This window comes from Barbus barbus (assembly GCF_936440315.1).
Source record: "Barbus barbus genome assembly, chromosome: 16".
NCBI classification, from domain to species: Eukaryota; Metazoa; Chordata; class Actinopteri; order Cypriniformes; family Cyprinidae; genus Barbus; species Barbus barbus.
Genome location: NC_136744.1, coordinates 31322812 through 31341155, shown reverse-complemented (window position 1 = coordinate 31341155; position 18344 = coordinate 31322812). Strand labels below are relative to the sequence as shown.

Sequence of the window (18344 nt, the reverse complement as noted above, 5' to 3'; positions counted from 1 at the left end):
TTTTCAGAATGTTCCACACTTATTATTTTTTTATTTATTATTATTTATTTTATATACATATAGAATGTATCCCTGCTAAAACATTTATTTGTTTTATGTGGCTAAATATTTATGTAATTTATGTGAAAATGTTTGTATTTCCGTACTTTTTTCAGATTGAAATAATAAAACAAAATGTTCTTAAGAACTGTTGTTATAATATCTGATTTCATATAACAGTTTGGCGTTTTAGTGCCAAAACAGAAATAATTACAAGATTAAAATCTGAATATTTTGAGAATATTTCAGGATATTTTGAATGAATTTTTTGGTGGAACTTTCACAAAGCAAACAGTATAATTTAATTAAACGAATGTCTCTTTGTAATCGAAAAGATGATTGATTTGTGCGTAAACTGAAGTGAATACAGCAGTCTGTCACGCCACATTAAAGAGCATGAAAACACATTAGTGTTGTACATATTGTCTGTATTTCGCTATGAAACTGACAGAATTTGAAAGAATTTATATTAAAAGTACCAAAAGCACAACACTTTTTGCTATTATTGGGTGGCTGACGCACTTCAAATAATGAAAACATTCGAAGACGTGAAATATTATTTCCAAGCATATATTCTATTCTATTTTTCAGAAAGCTGTCAAGTCTGCAAAATTCAAATTTCTTTCTGGGATTATTTCTGAAAATCACCATATCATTTCCCATGAAATAACCGGGCGCTCTTCTACTTGGAGCATGTTTAGTTCTATCTCCCTGCAAACCTGTAAACACATTATAACTCATCTGAAACCTACGTTTTGTCCGTATGACAGTATCTCATCACACTTCTTTAAACAAATTGTCGATACTATAGGGCCTGATCTCCTGTTTTTTATCAATATGTGTCTGAGCACTGGCACGGTCCCTGACTGCCTAAAACATGCTTCCGTAACTCCTCTTTTGAAGAAACCAAATCTTGATGTGTCTGATTTAGGTCATTTTAGACCAATCTCGAATCTCCCTTTTATCTCAAAAATCTTGGAAAAGGTTGTATTCACTCAACTACACTCTTTTCTGGATTCTAACTCATTATATGATCATTTTCAGTCTGGATTTAGAAAACTACACAGTACTGAATCTGCTTTACTGAAAGTTACTAATGACATTATGCTGGCTACAGATAACGGGAGTGCTGTTGCTCTGGTCCTCTTAGATCTCAGCTCAGCGTTTGACATGGTTGATCATTCTACTCTCATCTCTCGTCTGGAAAATCTTTTAGGCTTTCAGGGTACCGTTCTGAATTGGATCCGGTCTTTTTTAACTAATAGGACGTTCTCTGTTTGTATGGGAAAATACACTTCCTCAATTGCTCATCTTTCTTGTGGTGTCCCGCAGGGATCTATTCTTGCACCAACATTATTCTCTCTATACTTACTGCCATTGGGTTCCATCTTTTCCAAATATGGAGTTTCATTTCACCTATACGCTGACGATACCCAATTATACATCCCTTTAAACATAATGATTCAAGGTCCATAGAGGTTTTGCTAGCCTGTTTTCATGAAGTGAAAACTTGGGTTTCACAAAATTTCTTAGCCTTAAATAAGAATAAAGCCGAGGTTATACTGTTTGGTCCAAGTGATTCCTATGACCTTGGTGATTTAGACCTTGGCTACTTAAACTTCTTGTGCAAAAAATCTAGGTGTCTTGTTTGGATGAGGTCTTAAGTTTGACAAACAAATTAATTCTGTGGTTAAATCCTGTTTTTATAATTTAAGACGTCTTGCAAAAGTCAAACCTGTTCTTTCTATAAAGAACTTTGAAATAGTCATCCATGCATTCGTCACTTCACGCCTCGATTACTGCAACTCTCTCTATTATGGAGCAAATCAATCATCTATCAGTCGTCTTCAAATGGTACGAAATGCTGCAGCTAGGTTGCTGACTGGCAGTAGAAAATTTGATCATATTTCACCCATTTTAACCTCTTTGCATTGGCTTCCAGTAAAACTGAGAAAATTAAAATTCTTGTTTTTAAATCACTACATGGCTTAGCACCAACGTATCTGTCTGATATTTTAAAGTATCACAATCCTTCTAGGTCACTCAGATCAGGCAGCCTTGGATTGCTCTCTGTTTGTAGATCTAGGTTGAAACATCGAGGAGACCGAGCTTTTGCGACAGTAGGTCCTAAACTCTGGAATAGCCTACCGGTTTCGATCCGAATGGTGTCATCGCTTTCTTTATTTAAGTTAAAACTTAAGACTCATCTTTTTAGTGTGGGTTTTTTATTTATTATCTTAGTGTCTTTGTTTTGCTATTTGTGAGATTGTACCTTTATTTGATGACTATGGTCTGTACAGCACTTTGGTCAACCCTGGGTTGTTTTTAAATGTGCTTTATAAATAAAAAATGAATGAATGAATATTGCAGTATTACACATGGTATGATTTCTGCTAATAATCCCACATATATTCAAATCATTAGCCAGGAGAGCGGAATTGTTCCCAGTGCTCCCAGTCTGGGCCATCTGCATGCGCAATATGCTCTCAAAAACCTTCATCTCGTAATTGCTACAACTTTATTCTCATAACTTCGACTGGATTCTCAAAATATTTCGACTTAATTCTCGTAATTTCGACTTGATTCTCAAAATATTTCGACTTAATTCTCGTAATTTCGACTTGATTCTCAAAATATTTCGACTTAATTCTCGTAATTTCGACTTGATTCTCAAAATATTTCGACTTAATTCTCAAAATATTTCGACTTAATTCTCGTAATTTCGACTTGATTCTCAAAATATTTCGACTTAATTCTCGTAATTTCGACTTGATTCTCAAAATATTTCGTCTTAATTCTTGTAATTTCGACTGGATTCTCAAAATATTTCGACTTAATTCTCATAATTTCGACTTGATTCTCAAAATATTTCGACTTAATTCTCATAATATCGACTTGATTCTCAAAATATTTCGACTTAATTCTCGTAATTTTGACTTGATTCTCAAAATATTTCGTCTTAATTCTTGTAATTTCGACTTGATTCTCAAAATATTTCAACTTAATTCTCATAATTTCGACTTGATTCTCAAAATATTTCGACTTCATTCTCAAAATATTTCGACTTGATTCTCAAAATATTTCGATTTAATTCTCGTAATTTTGACTTGATTCTCATAATATTTCAATTTGATTCTCAAAATATTTCAACTTTATTCTTGTAATTTCAACTTGATTCTCAAAATATTTTGACTTTATTCTCATAATTTCGATTTTGTTCCAAAAATATTTTGACTCTCGTAATTTCGACTTTATTTTTGTAATTTTGACTTTATTCTCAAAATATTTTGACTTTATTCTTGTAATTTCAACTTGATTCTCAAAATATTTCAACTTTATTCTTGTAATTTCAACTTGATTCTCAAAATATTTTGACTTTATTCTCATAATTTCGATTTTGTTCCAAAAATATTTTGACTCTCGTAATTTCGACTTTATTTTTGTAATTTTGACTTTATTCTCAAAATATTTTGACTTTATTCTCGTAATTTGACTTTGACTTTTTTTCTCAAAGTATTGCGACTTTAACCTCGTAAAAGATTTAGATTTTTAGTTTTTTTAAAGTGGCGTACTCTTTAGAGGTGCATTTACTCAGCAATTACAGCTTCTTAAATGAACTGCCTTTGATTGCTGCGGTGGGTCAGAGCTGGTTTGATTTAGTCTGGCTTTCATGCTGCATCAGTCTGAATTGTGATCAGCCTTAACTCAGCCGTGTAAAGTGAAGGTAATAGTATTTCAGTGTCTGTGGTCGTGTGTCCAGCACTGAAGTCTATTAATATCCCTCTCTCTGCAGGTCTAACCTCTCGCCTCATTCCCACGTCACAGCGTCTCTGTTACAGAGAAACACCCTCTGATGAACCATATTTGACACATACATTTCTAAATGATAAAACTCTGCTGTTAAAGCTGTTTCACACTCAATCTCCTCATGTTTTCTGTCGTCTGATTGATAGTTTAGGGTGTTTTATCCAGTAAAAGCTCTTTTAGTTTAATTATACAAACATCCAGCTTCAGCTGCTGCTTCTTGTGTCAAATCTTGACTGATTTTCTCAAGTAAAGGTCAGAATAACTGCAGTCATATTTCTAGATGAACTTACTGGACTGAAGCAGCTCAGCTTTACTTGATTCTCCATTAATCATTAAATCTGATCATCAGGATCTTTTGAGGAGCGTTTATTTCTTCATCTCTCAATCAGCATTGCATTATATGTTTGGATCATTTACATCTCATCTTACTGAGACATATTACTGGAGATATAGAGCGACCGCTGATATTTAGATAATTTTATGTCAGTATCTGCGCTACTGTTAGAAACATCTCACTGATTTACATTACAAGCATCAGAATTTCATCATCAGCATCTGCAGCAAATGCATATTTTTGTTCATTTCGAGACTCTGAATAAAATGGAGCTGTTTTTTCCTCCACTTAAAATCCCGATGCATCAAAAAAACACATGCAAACTTTTAAAATATTTTGTCTAACATTTCACAAAAACATATATATTTTTCTAACTATTATTTCATAAATCAGGCTTTACAGGGTTATTGCCATTAGGGATGCAACAATACCATTTTTTCAGATCCGATCCGATCCAGAAAATTCTGAGTATCGGCCGATTCCGATCCGATCCGATACCAGAGAAGTTTTTTTTTTAATCAGTGTAGAATTTCTATACTTCTGTGTCACTCTTTTGTGTGTTAATCTATTAGACAACTTCATTTTAATGTAAAAATAACATGAAATATATAGGGGCTGTTTACATCTGGTCACTTCATGCGTTGTGTAATATAAATCTGATCGCTCAAACCACTTCAGGAGGAGGTCTGGTCATTCCAAACCAAACTGGACATGTGTAAACCCATTACTTGTCCCAGAATGTCAAAAATAGAAATAAACGTGTGAGGCCGTGTTATAGGCTATATGACATTATGGTCCGATGACTGCGCTAATGCAACACGCATCGCCGCGGACGAGTAGCTGAGCATCTCTTCAGGAAGCAGACACACAAACTGCCGAGAATGAAACTGAAAGACGCAGACGATCAACACAATACTCTTCATTAAAAGTAGAAGACAACCTTCTCTTCCCAGTGCTGATGCCACGTGCTCTCCTAATGCGGTCTCTGATCTTGAAATGAGCTGATAATTAATCACATGCAGCGCTTATCTTTTGATTTCGTTATGTTTAAATATAGCGCAGGAATTGAAGATCGGATTTATATCTGTTGTGTGACTTTGTTTCAACAAATCAGATAGATATCGGATCAGAGAAAACGCATCAAATGACCAGGTGTAAACAGGCCCATTCATAATCTATGACAAAAATATTATTATAAATTAGGTTACTGGATAATTTAGCAGCAACATTTATTCTAGAAAAATCATGAGTGCACAATTTGATAAAATCTAAACATTTAGTGATAACATTATTTAGTGGGGAACAAATAAAAGTGAATATGCGAAGGACTATATCTGGTAAAATGTTACACATTGCTCTTTATATTGTTGTAAAATACATTAATGAAAATGTATTTATTTATAAATATAAACTACAAAATTAAAAGACATTTCTTTAAATGTATAGCACAATGAAGGCAGCGACAGATGATCGAGCAGTCCTATCTATCATATATATCATACATGCTGCTGCCTCCATTACTGTGCTATACATTAGATTATTAATAGCCTTGAGAGGACAGAACAAGAAACGCTATAAATAATCTTTCATTGCGCAAAAGCATTATAATAGGAGAAGCTCCAATAGAGAGCGGCACAAAGCGCTTATGTCTTCCCGCAGAATGATGCGCTTGAATCAGACGGAGTCACAGCGAGCAGCTCCACATACAGAAGCTCAAAGCACAAAGGTTTAACAGTTTTAACTCTCAGTTATTGAGCGCTCTTGGAGAGAGTTTCATCGTCTTGCCTGTCTTAACAGAACGGGACACAGTTTGAATGCTGAACGGAGGATGACAGACAGAAGCAGCGGAGAGAAGAGTTTACCTGAACTTGAATTTAATGACTTAAATATTCATCTTTCTAATGTTTTTGTGCTTTCGTGGGGCTTAACAATAACACAGAATAGTATGCGCACAATATCGGATTTGGATTGGTCTCGTCTGACAGATACCCGATCCGGCAGAAATTCCAGTATCGGAGCCGATACCGATCCTGAGTATCGGATCGATGCATCCCTAATTGCCATGCATTAATAAAAGATGTTTGAAGCTCTCTCTGTTTACCGTGGCAGGAAGAGGAGGATGAAGGTGAGGAAGAGTCTGAGGAGGATGCACACTAAAGCTTGGAGGAGCGACAGGAGAGAGGCGTTCTCTGTGAGCTGTGGGAACGGAGGGAGAGCTACGGATGAGGATGGGTCCACTGCTTCTACAGGAGAAGAATCGGGAGCTTTGGAAGCGGGCTGAGGAGTATCGGCCCTCTTTGAAGCTCTAGGCTGAGACCTGCTGGGTTTTCTTGGAGCTGGATGAGGAACAGGAGATGCTGAAGGGGATGGAGGTGAAGCCTGGTGTCTCCGTGTGAGTTCTGGTGCAGGTTTGGGCGTCTCAAGGGTTGGATGTGAATCAGTGGATGGAGGAAGCACAGGATGGGAAGGAGAACACAGAGGATCTGCTAAACTCTGGTGGAGCTCCACACTTCTCTCAGACTCAGGAGCACACTGGGAAGATTCTGGAGACTCTCTAAGGGTTTCAGACACACACTACCAGTCAAACGTTTTTGAACAGTAAGATTTTTTGTTTTTTTAAAGAAGTCTCTTCTGCTCACCAAGCCTGCTTTTATTTGATCCAAAATACAGCAAAAGCAGTAATATTGTGAAATATTTTTACTATTTAAAAAATAACTGCTTTCTATTTAAATCTATTTTAAAATGTAATTTATTCCTGTGATTAATTCAGGTTTCTTTGATGAATAGAAAGAACAGTATTTATCTGAAATAGAAATATTTTGTAACATGCCTTTTATCATCACTTTTGATCAATTTTAAAGCATCCTTGCTAAATAAAAGTATTAATTTCGGTATAGTGTATAATGTTACAAAAGTTTTTTATTTCAGATAAATACTGTTCTTTCTATTCATCAAAGAAACCTGAAAAACGTTTTAAATATTGATAATAATAGTATTTTTTATTTTTTTATTTTTTCTTGATCAGTAAATCAGCATATTAGAATGATTTCTGAAGATCATGTGACACTGAAGACTGGAGTAATGATGCTGAAAATACAGCTGCGCATCACAGAAATAAATTACATCTTAAAATATATTCTAATATAAAGCAGCTATTTTAAATAGTAAAAATATTTCATAATTTTACTGTTTTTGCTGTACTTTGGATCAAATAAATGCAGGCTTGGTAAACAGAAGAGACTTCTTTAAAAACCCGCTACAGTTTCCCACCTCTGCCAGAAGGGATCATATTCCTCGCTGTCATTAAAGCTCCTCCGCGTCTCCTGCAAGCCATCGTTCACAAAGTTAGCAAAAAACTGTGCTGCGAAATTCATCCTGGCCTCAAGCTGACATGAAATACGCTCTCTCTGTCCAGCGGTATTGTCCTCGTCCTCCACAACATTAGCTTACCGCTCAGGGTTATTTAAGGAGGGATTATCCATAATCACATACTGGATTCTCTCCGGCCCTTCAGCCCTCCAGGACTCCACCTACAGCTCTATTCCTGTATCAGACCCGGGTTAAACCCGCCTCTCACGTGGTATAATCAGACTAGATGAGAACTTTGTCCAGCAGAAAGTGTCCTCCAGAAGACCTCAAGCTCTGACCTCTAGGACAGGCCAAATCCTCCTCAGACCGGATCACAGATCACTTCGGACTTCACGCTCATCATTTATGATGCTCCAGACTTTAGGAGGCTCCAGAAATGCTGCAGTCATGATATATAGCCTGCGGGGAAAGTTGAGCCATCCTCGTTTATAGACAACCTTAAACAAAATTGGTGATATGACCACAAATATATGAAGAGTTATCCATTTTTCTCACCCTGTGATGGCCCATGGAATAATTGGTGACTACATTTATGTTCAAAAACTGACTTTTTATGTTCAAGGACTCATGCTTCATGTGTCTGGACAATTACAGACAAATCTGAGAGTGTATCAGGCATGTGTTTGTGCTTTAGGAAGTTATGAGGCTATACTCTTTGCATGATGTTAGCCGTAAACTGCTGGATGATGCAAGTTTGTTCAAAAGGTGGGAGTGAGATCATTTGAGCCAAATATCCTGGGCTTATGATTATAAAGTATTATTTTAATGCAACCCTACATTATATTTCATTCATTTTAGACCAAACTGTTTTTTATTTTGTTCAGAAAATTTTAAATAGGCCTTTTTTATGAAAATTGGCCATTGACGTTTTTATAAACTTGATCAATTTGAACATTTATAAGTGGGATGTTAGCCCAGTTCTGTAATGTCAATTGCATTTTTTTTTTAATTCTTCAATTTGAACTTTATTTTGTTCTGAAATTTGTTAATAATTAAAATGCCTTTGAAGTTGTGAACTGTATCTTTTAATAAAACTTTGTTGAGGCACAGGTGGAGAAAAACCCTGGATGGATGGCACACACAGATTTAAAAAAAAGTCATTTTTATTGAATTTCTCTTCCTTTGATATAGCTTGACTGAAAAAAAGTTCAGTTTTACTTCATCATAATCAGTGGCACGGTTTAACTCGACTTCCCCTCTCCCATTAGGCTCAATTTTCCCCTCACTTTTGGGAAGTAATATTTTGAAAGCAGTTTATTTTATATCCAAAGTGATCATTCCCAAGAATGCACCACATCCTGAAATGTATGTACATATTTAAATACAATACCTCTCAGGCTAAATTGTCAACCTCTGAGCACATTTAAAGGACATATAATCTCATTGGGTAACCAGATTTGTACGTTTCTAAAGGAAATGTAAGTGTTTGTCCACCACAGTGGTTCTGTGAGGTTTTTCTTTTCTTGTCTGGTGCTCAAGAGTCCTGCGTCCTCGTGTCTCTGTGATCTTCTGGCTTGTGTTGGCAGTAACTAGTTACAGTAATAATATTACTTTTTGCAGTAACTAGTAGTGTAACTAATTACTAATAAGATTTGAGTTACAGTTTCCATCCATAAAACAGCTTGTTACTTAGTTACTGTTGATGCCTCCAGCCCTACTGATTTGAAGTCCAACAATCCAATAATTCCTAGATTTTCATTGATTTTGTCAGGAGACAAGATGCTCTGAACACTGATGTGTAAGTCGTGGCATTACCTTACTCTGGTATAACATCCCTCTGATCCTGATATAAGCTGCATTACTAGAATTAACAATCATTTTAGAAAACAAAACCAAACTTAGTTTTTGTTGTATTGAAATAGATCCTTGTTTACCATGTTTAACCACAGTTTTGCCCTTGTTTGATTATGGTGATGTAGTATATAGAAATGCACATAAAGGTGTTTTGGAGCATGCATCATGCAGCAATTAGACTGATTATTAATGCACCCTACAGAACACATTATTGTGAATTATACTCCATTTTGAATTGGACATCATTGCATACAAGACGGGAAATTCACTGGTATATTATTATTTATAAAGTTCTGCTGGGCTTATTACCTGAATATCTTCAAAAGTTTCTGATTGACCTTATTTTAATACATATACAACTAGATCATCTCATTATATTTCCTTGATTATCCCTAGAAGGAAAACAACTTATGGTTGTTCCACATTTGGAATGTGCTACAAAAGTTATTGAAACTACAGACAAATATTTCAGTATGTGTGTTTAAGAAATTACAAGTTAGTGCTCTGACCTCAACCTGTAAATGCTTTTTTTATGTATTGTAATATATGTGTGCATGTTTCTCAGGAGATATTAATTCTTCTGCCAAGCTGTTATTGAACATAAGAATGCTTAAATAAAGGTTAAATAAAATAAAATAAAATATTTTCTCATGAACTTTTGATAAAATACATCACGAAATATAATCATATATGGGTAACAGAAAGTATAGCTTCAAACTACACGATGAGAATAATACAACACTTTAGTTAAACGTCACTATTAATCACCACTGAGCGTTGGTAAACTTCTGACTGGGATCCAGTGTGGATTTTGGTGAAATGAGGCAAAGATACATTGTTAGTAACATTTTAGAATTTTTTTGGGGTAAGATACACAATTACAACTTTTGTGGGACATGAAAGAAAAGTAATGTAACTAACTAGTAGTGTAACTAACAGTGTTGGGGAGAGTTACTTTTAAAAGTAATGCATTACAATATTGCGTTACTCCCTAAAAAAGTAACTAATTACGTTACTTAGTTACTTTTTATAGAAAGTAGTGCATTACATTATTTTTGAGTTACTTTTTAAATATGGTTTGTTTTTAATATAAAAAGTTATTCTTGTACAAATATAAAGTCCTTTCACACCAAAAGTGAAGTGAATCCGGCTCAGACTGAAGGAAATGTAGATTCAGGTCTGTACAGTAGAGAGCGCCGCTCAAACTAATCACATGAAGAATATGACGCAGGAGAAGAAAGATCAACACTATTCAGTAATAACTACAATCAAACACAAATGTTATTTCTGCTTATTATGGTTGAATTGGATCATCGAAGATCAGCAGCAAAGACATCGGTTAATAAAATGGGATTAAATACATAAATGATATTTGTCTTATTTAACATATTTAATTATTGCAGGTTTGTATAATATTCTGAGTTTGTATTTGACTGTTTTTATTGATTTTGAGGAACACTGAATGTGTTTTATTTGAAAAATAACTCGGATATTTTCCTCTAAATTAAAAAGTAATGCGTTACTTTACTAGTTACTTAAAAGTAATCTGATAGTGTAACTTGTAATGCATTACCCCCAGCACTGGTCACTAATTACTGTTGCCAGAAAGTAATAAGTAATGTAATAATATTACGTTTGGAAGGAGTAACTAGTAACGAGTAATAAATTAAAGTTTTTGTATAACTATATATACTAAGTGAAATGTGAATTTTGATGCAAATCTGCAATAATTAAATGGTAACACAAATATCGTTTATGTATTTAACCCCATTTTATTCATGCACAGAACATGTTTTATGGAGCTTGTGATGTTTCCTTTGCCTCTTTTTATCCAGCATGATGCAGACGAACATGTGCAGACGAGATTTACAGACGAGCACTAACCCCAGACATCACACCTGACAGCTCCAATACATCACACAAAACTAACAAGGGCTGAAGAAGATCCCAAAGCAGGATCATTGTTGTCCGTGTCCGTCCCCCTGATGACCATTCCAGGAAACAGAAAAGGATGGAAGTCCAGCCAAGAGAGAAGTCAATACAGAGACGGAGCCAAGAAACGCTTTCTAGCACATTCTAGCGCTGGGACAGCACAAAACATTTAATATTCAGAAAGTTTGGGTTTCCTTGAGAACAAATAGAGGAATGGAGGAACCCATCACAGTTAATCAGGCAGATTTTAATGGAAGCACAGAGGAGAAGTTAAAAGATAAGAGCAGCAAATCTCTCCATGAGATCAGCTATCAGAGAGTCTGCGGCTCGAGTTATCTTCAGGCACGTAAGCACTATTGTGGATCCTTCTCTCTTAAGGAGCTTTGCACATTATACACGGTGAACTTTACCCTTGAACTCCTGCGGCTGAACTTTCCCTTTGTTTCTTCCTCTGCTGCTACAGTCATACTAACCACCAGTACTATGTGCAGCGCTGGGGAGTAACTCTACATGTCATCGCATTCCAAACATTAAGTACTTGTAATTTGATTACATTGCATTTTAAAATGCTCAGAATAAGATTACAGTTACTTTTGTATGGATTACATGATTATATATTAATAGCCACACAATAGAAATAAATTATTCATATTTAGATTCTTTTTTATTTTTTAAATGTATTTTATCTTCTAAATTCAACTTCTGCTTATGCACATTCAGAAAGTGGTCCAGCTTTGTGGACTAGAGCTGCCTCCCGCAGGACCCAGAGCAAATCTGTGATGTGGCACATAACAAGAATGATGGAAGGCTTAGGTTTGATTTTGGCATTGGTGAAGATAACAGCAGACAACAGAGGCTTAATTGTTTGATTAAAATTATTGCTAGGGACAATCAGTAGTGTCTGATATTGGTAGGATCATGTCACAGCGTCTAAATTCTACACCCTTGAAAACCATAACAAGCAATGCCCGACTTTGGAAAATATAGTTCTCTTCTAAATATGAAAAGGTCAAACAACAGATTCACGAGTTACTCGAAATTCCACAAAAAGCTTATGGAGGTGATTATAACGAGAGTTGCTTCTGAGGAAGATTCCTTCACTTGTTTGCCAATGAACCACACAAAGACATTTTGATCAGATTTATTTAATGTTCATCTGATCTCCTTTTGTAAGTGACTTGTCTTTCTGTTTTAAAGATGTTTTCTTTGGATTGTTTGAGAATATAGGAAAATATAGCTTAATTTGTGTTTCCTGCTAGCTAAATGTGACATACATAAAGAAACATCTGGCTCTAAATCTCTCTTTTCTTTATTCAAAGTTGATCCAGAGAAATACATGGAAACTATCTAAAGTTCTGTTAATCATAAAGCAGAGAAAACTTAGATTAGTCTAAGTTGAATCCAAAATACAAGAGCGATTGCCTCTGAACTGCTAGTTGGTCAAACTAGTTCTTCAGACACTGTCTTCACATAGAGGCTAAGTTTGTGCCACTGGCCCATGATCAGGACTCTGAGTGCGGATCACGAATCATTTGATTTAGATCAGAAACATCCAGTTCTCGAAATGATTCACGAACCTGCTCCGAAGTCTCGATCTGAATCAAATGATTTGCGATACGTGATCTGATACGCTTCACAACTGTGAATAATTTTGTGATGCAATGGTTTTGAAAAGCTCCGTTTCACCCATCTCTACATGCTTTTTAAAATCATTACAAGCGATGCCAAAATTCTCGTCTTCAGTCATGTTTACACGACACTGTCAGCATTACTGGCTTAGCTCACAGTTTGATAAAAATAACTTAAAAAAGCGAAAAAATATTATCTTTTTGTGTGCAAAGAAAACAAAAATAACAAGATTATTCAACAATTCTTTCTCTTTGTATTTTTATATTGGATTATCCTATTTAAATGTATTTAAGTAAATGAGTTAGTTACTGTAAGTCAAGTCAAGTCACCTTTATTTATATAGTGCTTTTAACAATACAGATTGTGTCAAAGCAGCTTTACAGTGTTAAATAGGACAATAGTGTGTCGGTAGTGTGTGTAGTAGTGTGTAGTTAGCCCAAAAGTAATCAAAAAGTAGTCTGATTATATTACCTAAAATGTGTAATGTAATGGATTACGTCACTAAGTGTGATGCAATTTGGAATCAGTGACGGATTACAATTTCTGTAATGTACACAGCGCTGACTGTGTGTTTCAGGAGAATTCACATGAGTGAAAAACGATCTGTGTGTCCTCATGTCTCATTAGAGCTGCTTAGGTTCAGACAGACGTCCATGACCAGCTGACCACAGACACTCCAGTCTAATCCAGACGGACATGTTTACCATCGTCCACTGCCTCAGGATCATCATCATGGTGTGTGTGTGTGTGTGTGTGTGTGTGAGTGAGTGAGTGAGTGTGTGTGTGTGTGTGTGTGTGTGTGTGTGAGTGAGTGAGTGTGTGTGTGTGTGTGTGTGTGAGAGAGAGAGAGAGACAGTGTGTGTGTGTGTGTGTGAGAGAGAGAGAGACAGTGTGTGTGTGTGTGTGTGTGTGTGAGTGAGTGAGTGTGTGTGTGTGTGTGTGTGTGAGAGAGAGAGAGAGTGTGTGTGTGTGTGTGTGTGTGTGTGTGATGTTGAGGTGAAAGATGAACGAAGTGATTCAAGCAAGGAAACATTGGGGAACGGCCGGCTGTATGCATGCTGTTAGATAAGATTGGGGGAGACAGCTTGTAGAATAGAATTGAGGGAGGCTTCGAGGAGAGGTCTCAGTGGATGGTTTACGGGAATATCAGCTCTGAATAAGCAGGTACTGGGGTTGGGAGTGGTTCCGCCTCTACACTCTGGACTTCTGGAAGGCAACACGAGATGAGACGTCTTTCGGATGAGACGTTAAACCGAGGTCCTGACTCTCTGTGGTCATTAAAAATCCCATGGCACTTCTCGTAAAGAGTAGGGGTGTAACACCGGTGTCCTGGCCAAATTCCCTCTACTGGCCCTTGTCTATCATGGCCTCCTAATAATCCCCATACTCACACACACACACACACACACACGGCCCTCCTCCTCCTTTCATCAGGAGTGCAGTGAATCGAGAGACAGTGTGTGACAGAAGAGATGCTTCAGAGCTCAAGTCAAAGGTGAGTGTGAGCTTCTGATGTTCATTCTGTCGGTTTCTCATCAGTGTTTGGGACAGACGTCACGTCTCTCTCCTGCAGGTCTGTCATGGGCCGCTGGTCGACGCCCATGGCTCTTCTGATTCTCCTCATTGGTCAGATTTGTGCAGGTAAGACACCGGATTGGCTGAGAGTCGGCGTGAGTCGCGTTTGATAGACTACAGTCTGAGATTGAGCTTGAAACGCAATCGTTGTCTTTGAGGATCATGATGGTGTTTTCAGATGGTTTTCAGGGACTTTCAGTGTATGTGTGTGTGAGTGCGTGTAATAAATGCAATAAATCACACCGAATGAAGTTGTTTGAAAATCTAAAAATGCAAACAGTTTCCTGTAAGGGGTAAGTTTAGGTGTAGGGTTGGTGTAGGGCAATAGAATATACAGTCTGTACAGTAGAAAATCATTTATGTATTTAATCCCATTTTATTAACCGATGTCTTTGCTGCTGACCTTCAATGATCCAATTCAACCATAATAAGCAGAAATAACATTTGTGTTTGATTGTAGTTATTTCTGAATAGTGTTGATCTTTCTTCTCCTGCGTCATATTCTTCATGTGATTAGTTTGAGCGGCGCCCTCTACTGTACAGACCTGAATCTACATTTCCTGCAGTCTGATCCGGATTCACTTCACTTTTGGTGTGAAAGGGCTTTATATTTGTACAAGAAGGACTTTTATATTAAAAACAAACAAGCAAACCCTGCCCAGATTTAAAAGTAACGTAACATTACTTTCCATAAAAAGTAACTAAGTAAAGTAATTAGTTACTTTTTTAGGAAGTAAAATATTGTAATGCATTACTTTTAAAAGTAACTTTCCCCAAAACTGGTTATAGTGTGTGTGGTGTGTTATAGAGTGAGTGTGTGTGTGTGTGTGGTGTGTTATAGAGTGAGTGAGTGTGTGTGTTGTGTGTGTGTTATAGAGTGAGTGTGTGTGTGTGTGTGTGTGTGTGTTATAGAGTGAGTGTGTGTGTGTGTGTGTTGTGTGTGTGTGTTATAGAGTGAGTGTGTATGGTGTGTGTGTGTGCGTGCGTGCGTGCGTGCGTGTGTGTGATTGTGTGTGTGTGTGTGTGTGTGCGAGTGTGTGTGTGTGTGTGTGTGTGTGTGCGAGTGTGCGTGTGATTGTGCGTGTATGTGTCATTGTGTGTGTCTGCGTGTGTGTGTGTGTGTGATTGTGTGTGTCTGCGTGTGCGTGTGTGTGATTGTGTGTGTATGTGTGCGTGTGTGTGGTCAGCGGGTGGACGACTCTCTTCAGAAGCTGGAGGCTGAGCTGGCTCTTCTATGGAGCAATTTTTGTGCCAATATTCATCAAACAAATCCAGTGTTTTGCAAATAAACACAATCTGCTTTGCAAAGAAAAACTCGACTTTCAAACAAACGCAAAGTGATTTTCAAATACAAAACTGCAGAGGTATGGACAAATATATATATTGTGTGTTACAACTGTGAGACTCATTTGCCTTTTTATGAGGAAACTTGGCTTGATTTTCTCACTCGAGTGCAATTGAGCAACTTTCTTTTCCAAAAACAGCAGATGGCGATGTTTAAGTCTGCGGTGTACAGAAGACTGAACGTCAATGTGAAAAAAAATCAAGGTTAAAACAAAGGATTTTTAATGGGAGAAAAAACATTTTGAAGAGAAAAGTTTTTGAACGGAAAAAAGTGTTTTTTTTAATAGACAAATGTTTTTTAAAGGGAGAAAAAAAATTAAAAAGATTTTGAAGACAAAAAAAAAACAGCGAATTTAAAGAGGTTTTAAGACACTATTATGAGGATCATATATTTCACATGTTGTCATTTACACTGCAAAAAAAGATTTTCTTAGTATTTTGTCTTGTTTTCTAATATAAATATCTAAACATTCTTGAATCAAGATGCATTCACTTGACAAGTAAATGATTTAAGATATTAAGTATTAAAAATGATCAAAATTTAGTTCGTTTTTGCTTAAAACAAGTAAAAATAGCTGCCAGTGGGGTAAGAAAAATAATCTTAATTCAAGGATTAAAGTAGATTACTTTTCTTGCCCCATTGGCAGATATTTTTGTTTGTTTTAAGGAAAAACATTGTATTTGCACAAAATATAACAAAATAACAATAAGTGAAAACTGCCTATTTTAAACTCACAAAAATGCAGCACCATAGAACTTTTACAATAATTCCCCAAATTAAATTTTTAAATATGTCTGTGCAGCATTGGACATTTTTTGGATAATCAGCAATGTTTTCAAGACGGAGAAGCTGAACTAATTACAAAAAACTAAAAAACAGAAACAACAACAACAAAAGTCAGATTTTTTCTCTTGCCCAATTCTTTGATTTCTCCAAATGACAAGTTTTACTGATTTGTGTTCAAGAATACTTTTTAGAAAGACAACAACAACAGCAAAGAGAGAATACCAGGAGAAAAATCAAACGATGACAAAAACTGAATTTTTTTTATTTTTTTATTTTTTTTGTGCTGATGTCATGTTGAAGAACTGATTCAGAATCTAAAGCTGGAATGACTTTCTGGAGGATTTGTAGTGAAATGTTTCTTTCTTCTGTATGTTTGTCGTGTTCTTCAGCAGATGGTGTGAATCTGAGCAGATGGAAGGAGAACATGTCTATATAGAAGCAGGAAACACTAACATCTTGCCGTTTTGCTGACATTTTCAACCCGCACATGATACAGAGACAAACACACAGAAACATTGTTTTTTTGACCATTTTAAATACATGCTAAATACATACTGTAAACGATGAAGCTCAATTTAATTAATTTTTACAACAAAATATAAAATAAGATATATATATACATTTATGTATCAATTTTTTATTTTCATTTAGGTTCATGTAATGTATGAAAATAACTAAAAATAAAAAAAATGAGCAAAAACATTGCAAACATATTTGAAAAAATAAAAATGACAAAACTAAAATACTAAAGCTTTAAATTCAAAATGAAAAATGAAAATATAGATATAAAAACTATTATAGTAAAATAACACTGGATGCAATAACAGAGTATATGTTCACATGTGTTATAGATAAATACTTGTTTTTTCTTGTAATGAAAAAAAAAGATTGGGGATATTTTCAAAAATACAAAAATGAATGTACCATATATTTACATGTAGTCATTTAGCAGATGCTTTTATCCAAAGCGACTTACAAATGAGGACAATAGAAGCAAACAGAATCAGCAAAAGAGCAACAACATGCAAGTGCTATGACAAGCCTCAGTTAGCCTAACGCAGTACACGAGCAAGGTTTTTTATGTAATAAATAAAAAGAAAACAGATAAGAATAGAAGAGGAATAGAGAATGAAAACAAAGAGATAGAATATAAAAAGATTAGAAAAGCTAGTGTTAGTATTTTTTTTAAAGAATAGAGTTAGAATAGAGAGTGCTAGAGTCAAAGGGTCAAATAAAGATGGAAGAGATGTGTTTTTAGCCGATTCTTGCAGATGGCTAAGGACTCTGCTGGGATTGAGTTGGGCAGGAGGAAACATTTAATGTAGACGTCTGTGAAAGTGATTTTGTGCCTCTTTTGGGATGAACAATAAAGTGATGTTCACTTGCAGAACACAAGCTTCTAGAGGCACATAAGTCTGAAGTAATGAATTTAGGTAAAGGGGTGCAGAGCCAGTGCTGGTTTTTAGGCAAACATCAATGCATTGAGTTTTATGCGAGCAGCTACTGGTAGCCAGTGCAGATTGATAAACAGAGGTGTGACGTACGTTCTTTTCAGCTTATTAAAATTAATCTTGCTGCTGCGTTCTGGATTAATTGTAAAGGTTTGATAGAACTGTCTGGAAGACCTGTCAAGAGAGCATTGCAATACAGAACAAGAGCTTGAGCAAGGAGTTGTGAAGCATGTTCCCAAAGAAAGGGCCTGATCTTCTTGATGTTGAATAAAGCTAATCTGGC

The 18344-nt window shown here is 35.9% G+C and overlaps 1 protein-coding gene across 1 annotated transcript in view; it reads right to left on the bottom strand.

Annotated features, from left to right (window-relative positions):
* LOC306882779 (L-threonine ammonia-lyase-like) overlaps positions 1–7611 on the bottom strand; it is a 29808-nt gene extending 22197 nt beyond the window's left edge. Inside the window, exon 1 of the mRNA XM_079437662.1 lies at positions 7451–7611. Within this exon, the coding sequence (XP_079293788.1) occupies positions 7451–7554 (104 nt within the window). The 5' untranslated portion in view covers positions 7555–7611. The remainder of the gene's footprint in view (positions 1–7450) is intronic.
* Between the last annotated feature and the right edge of the window lie 10733 nt (positions 7612–18344).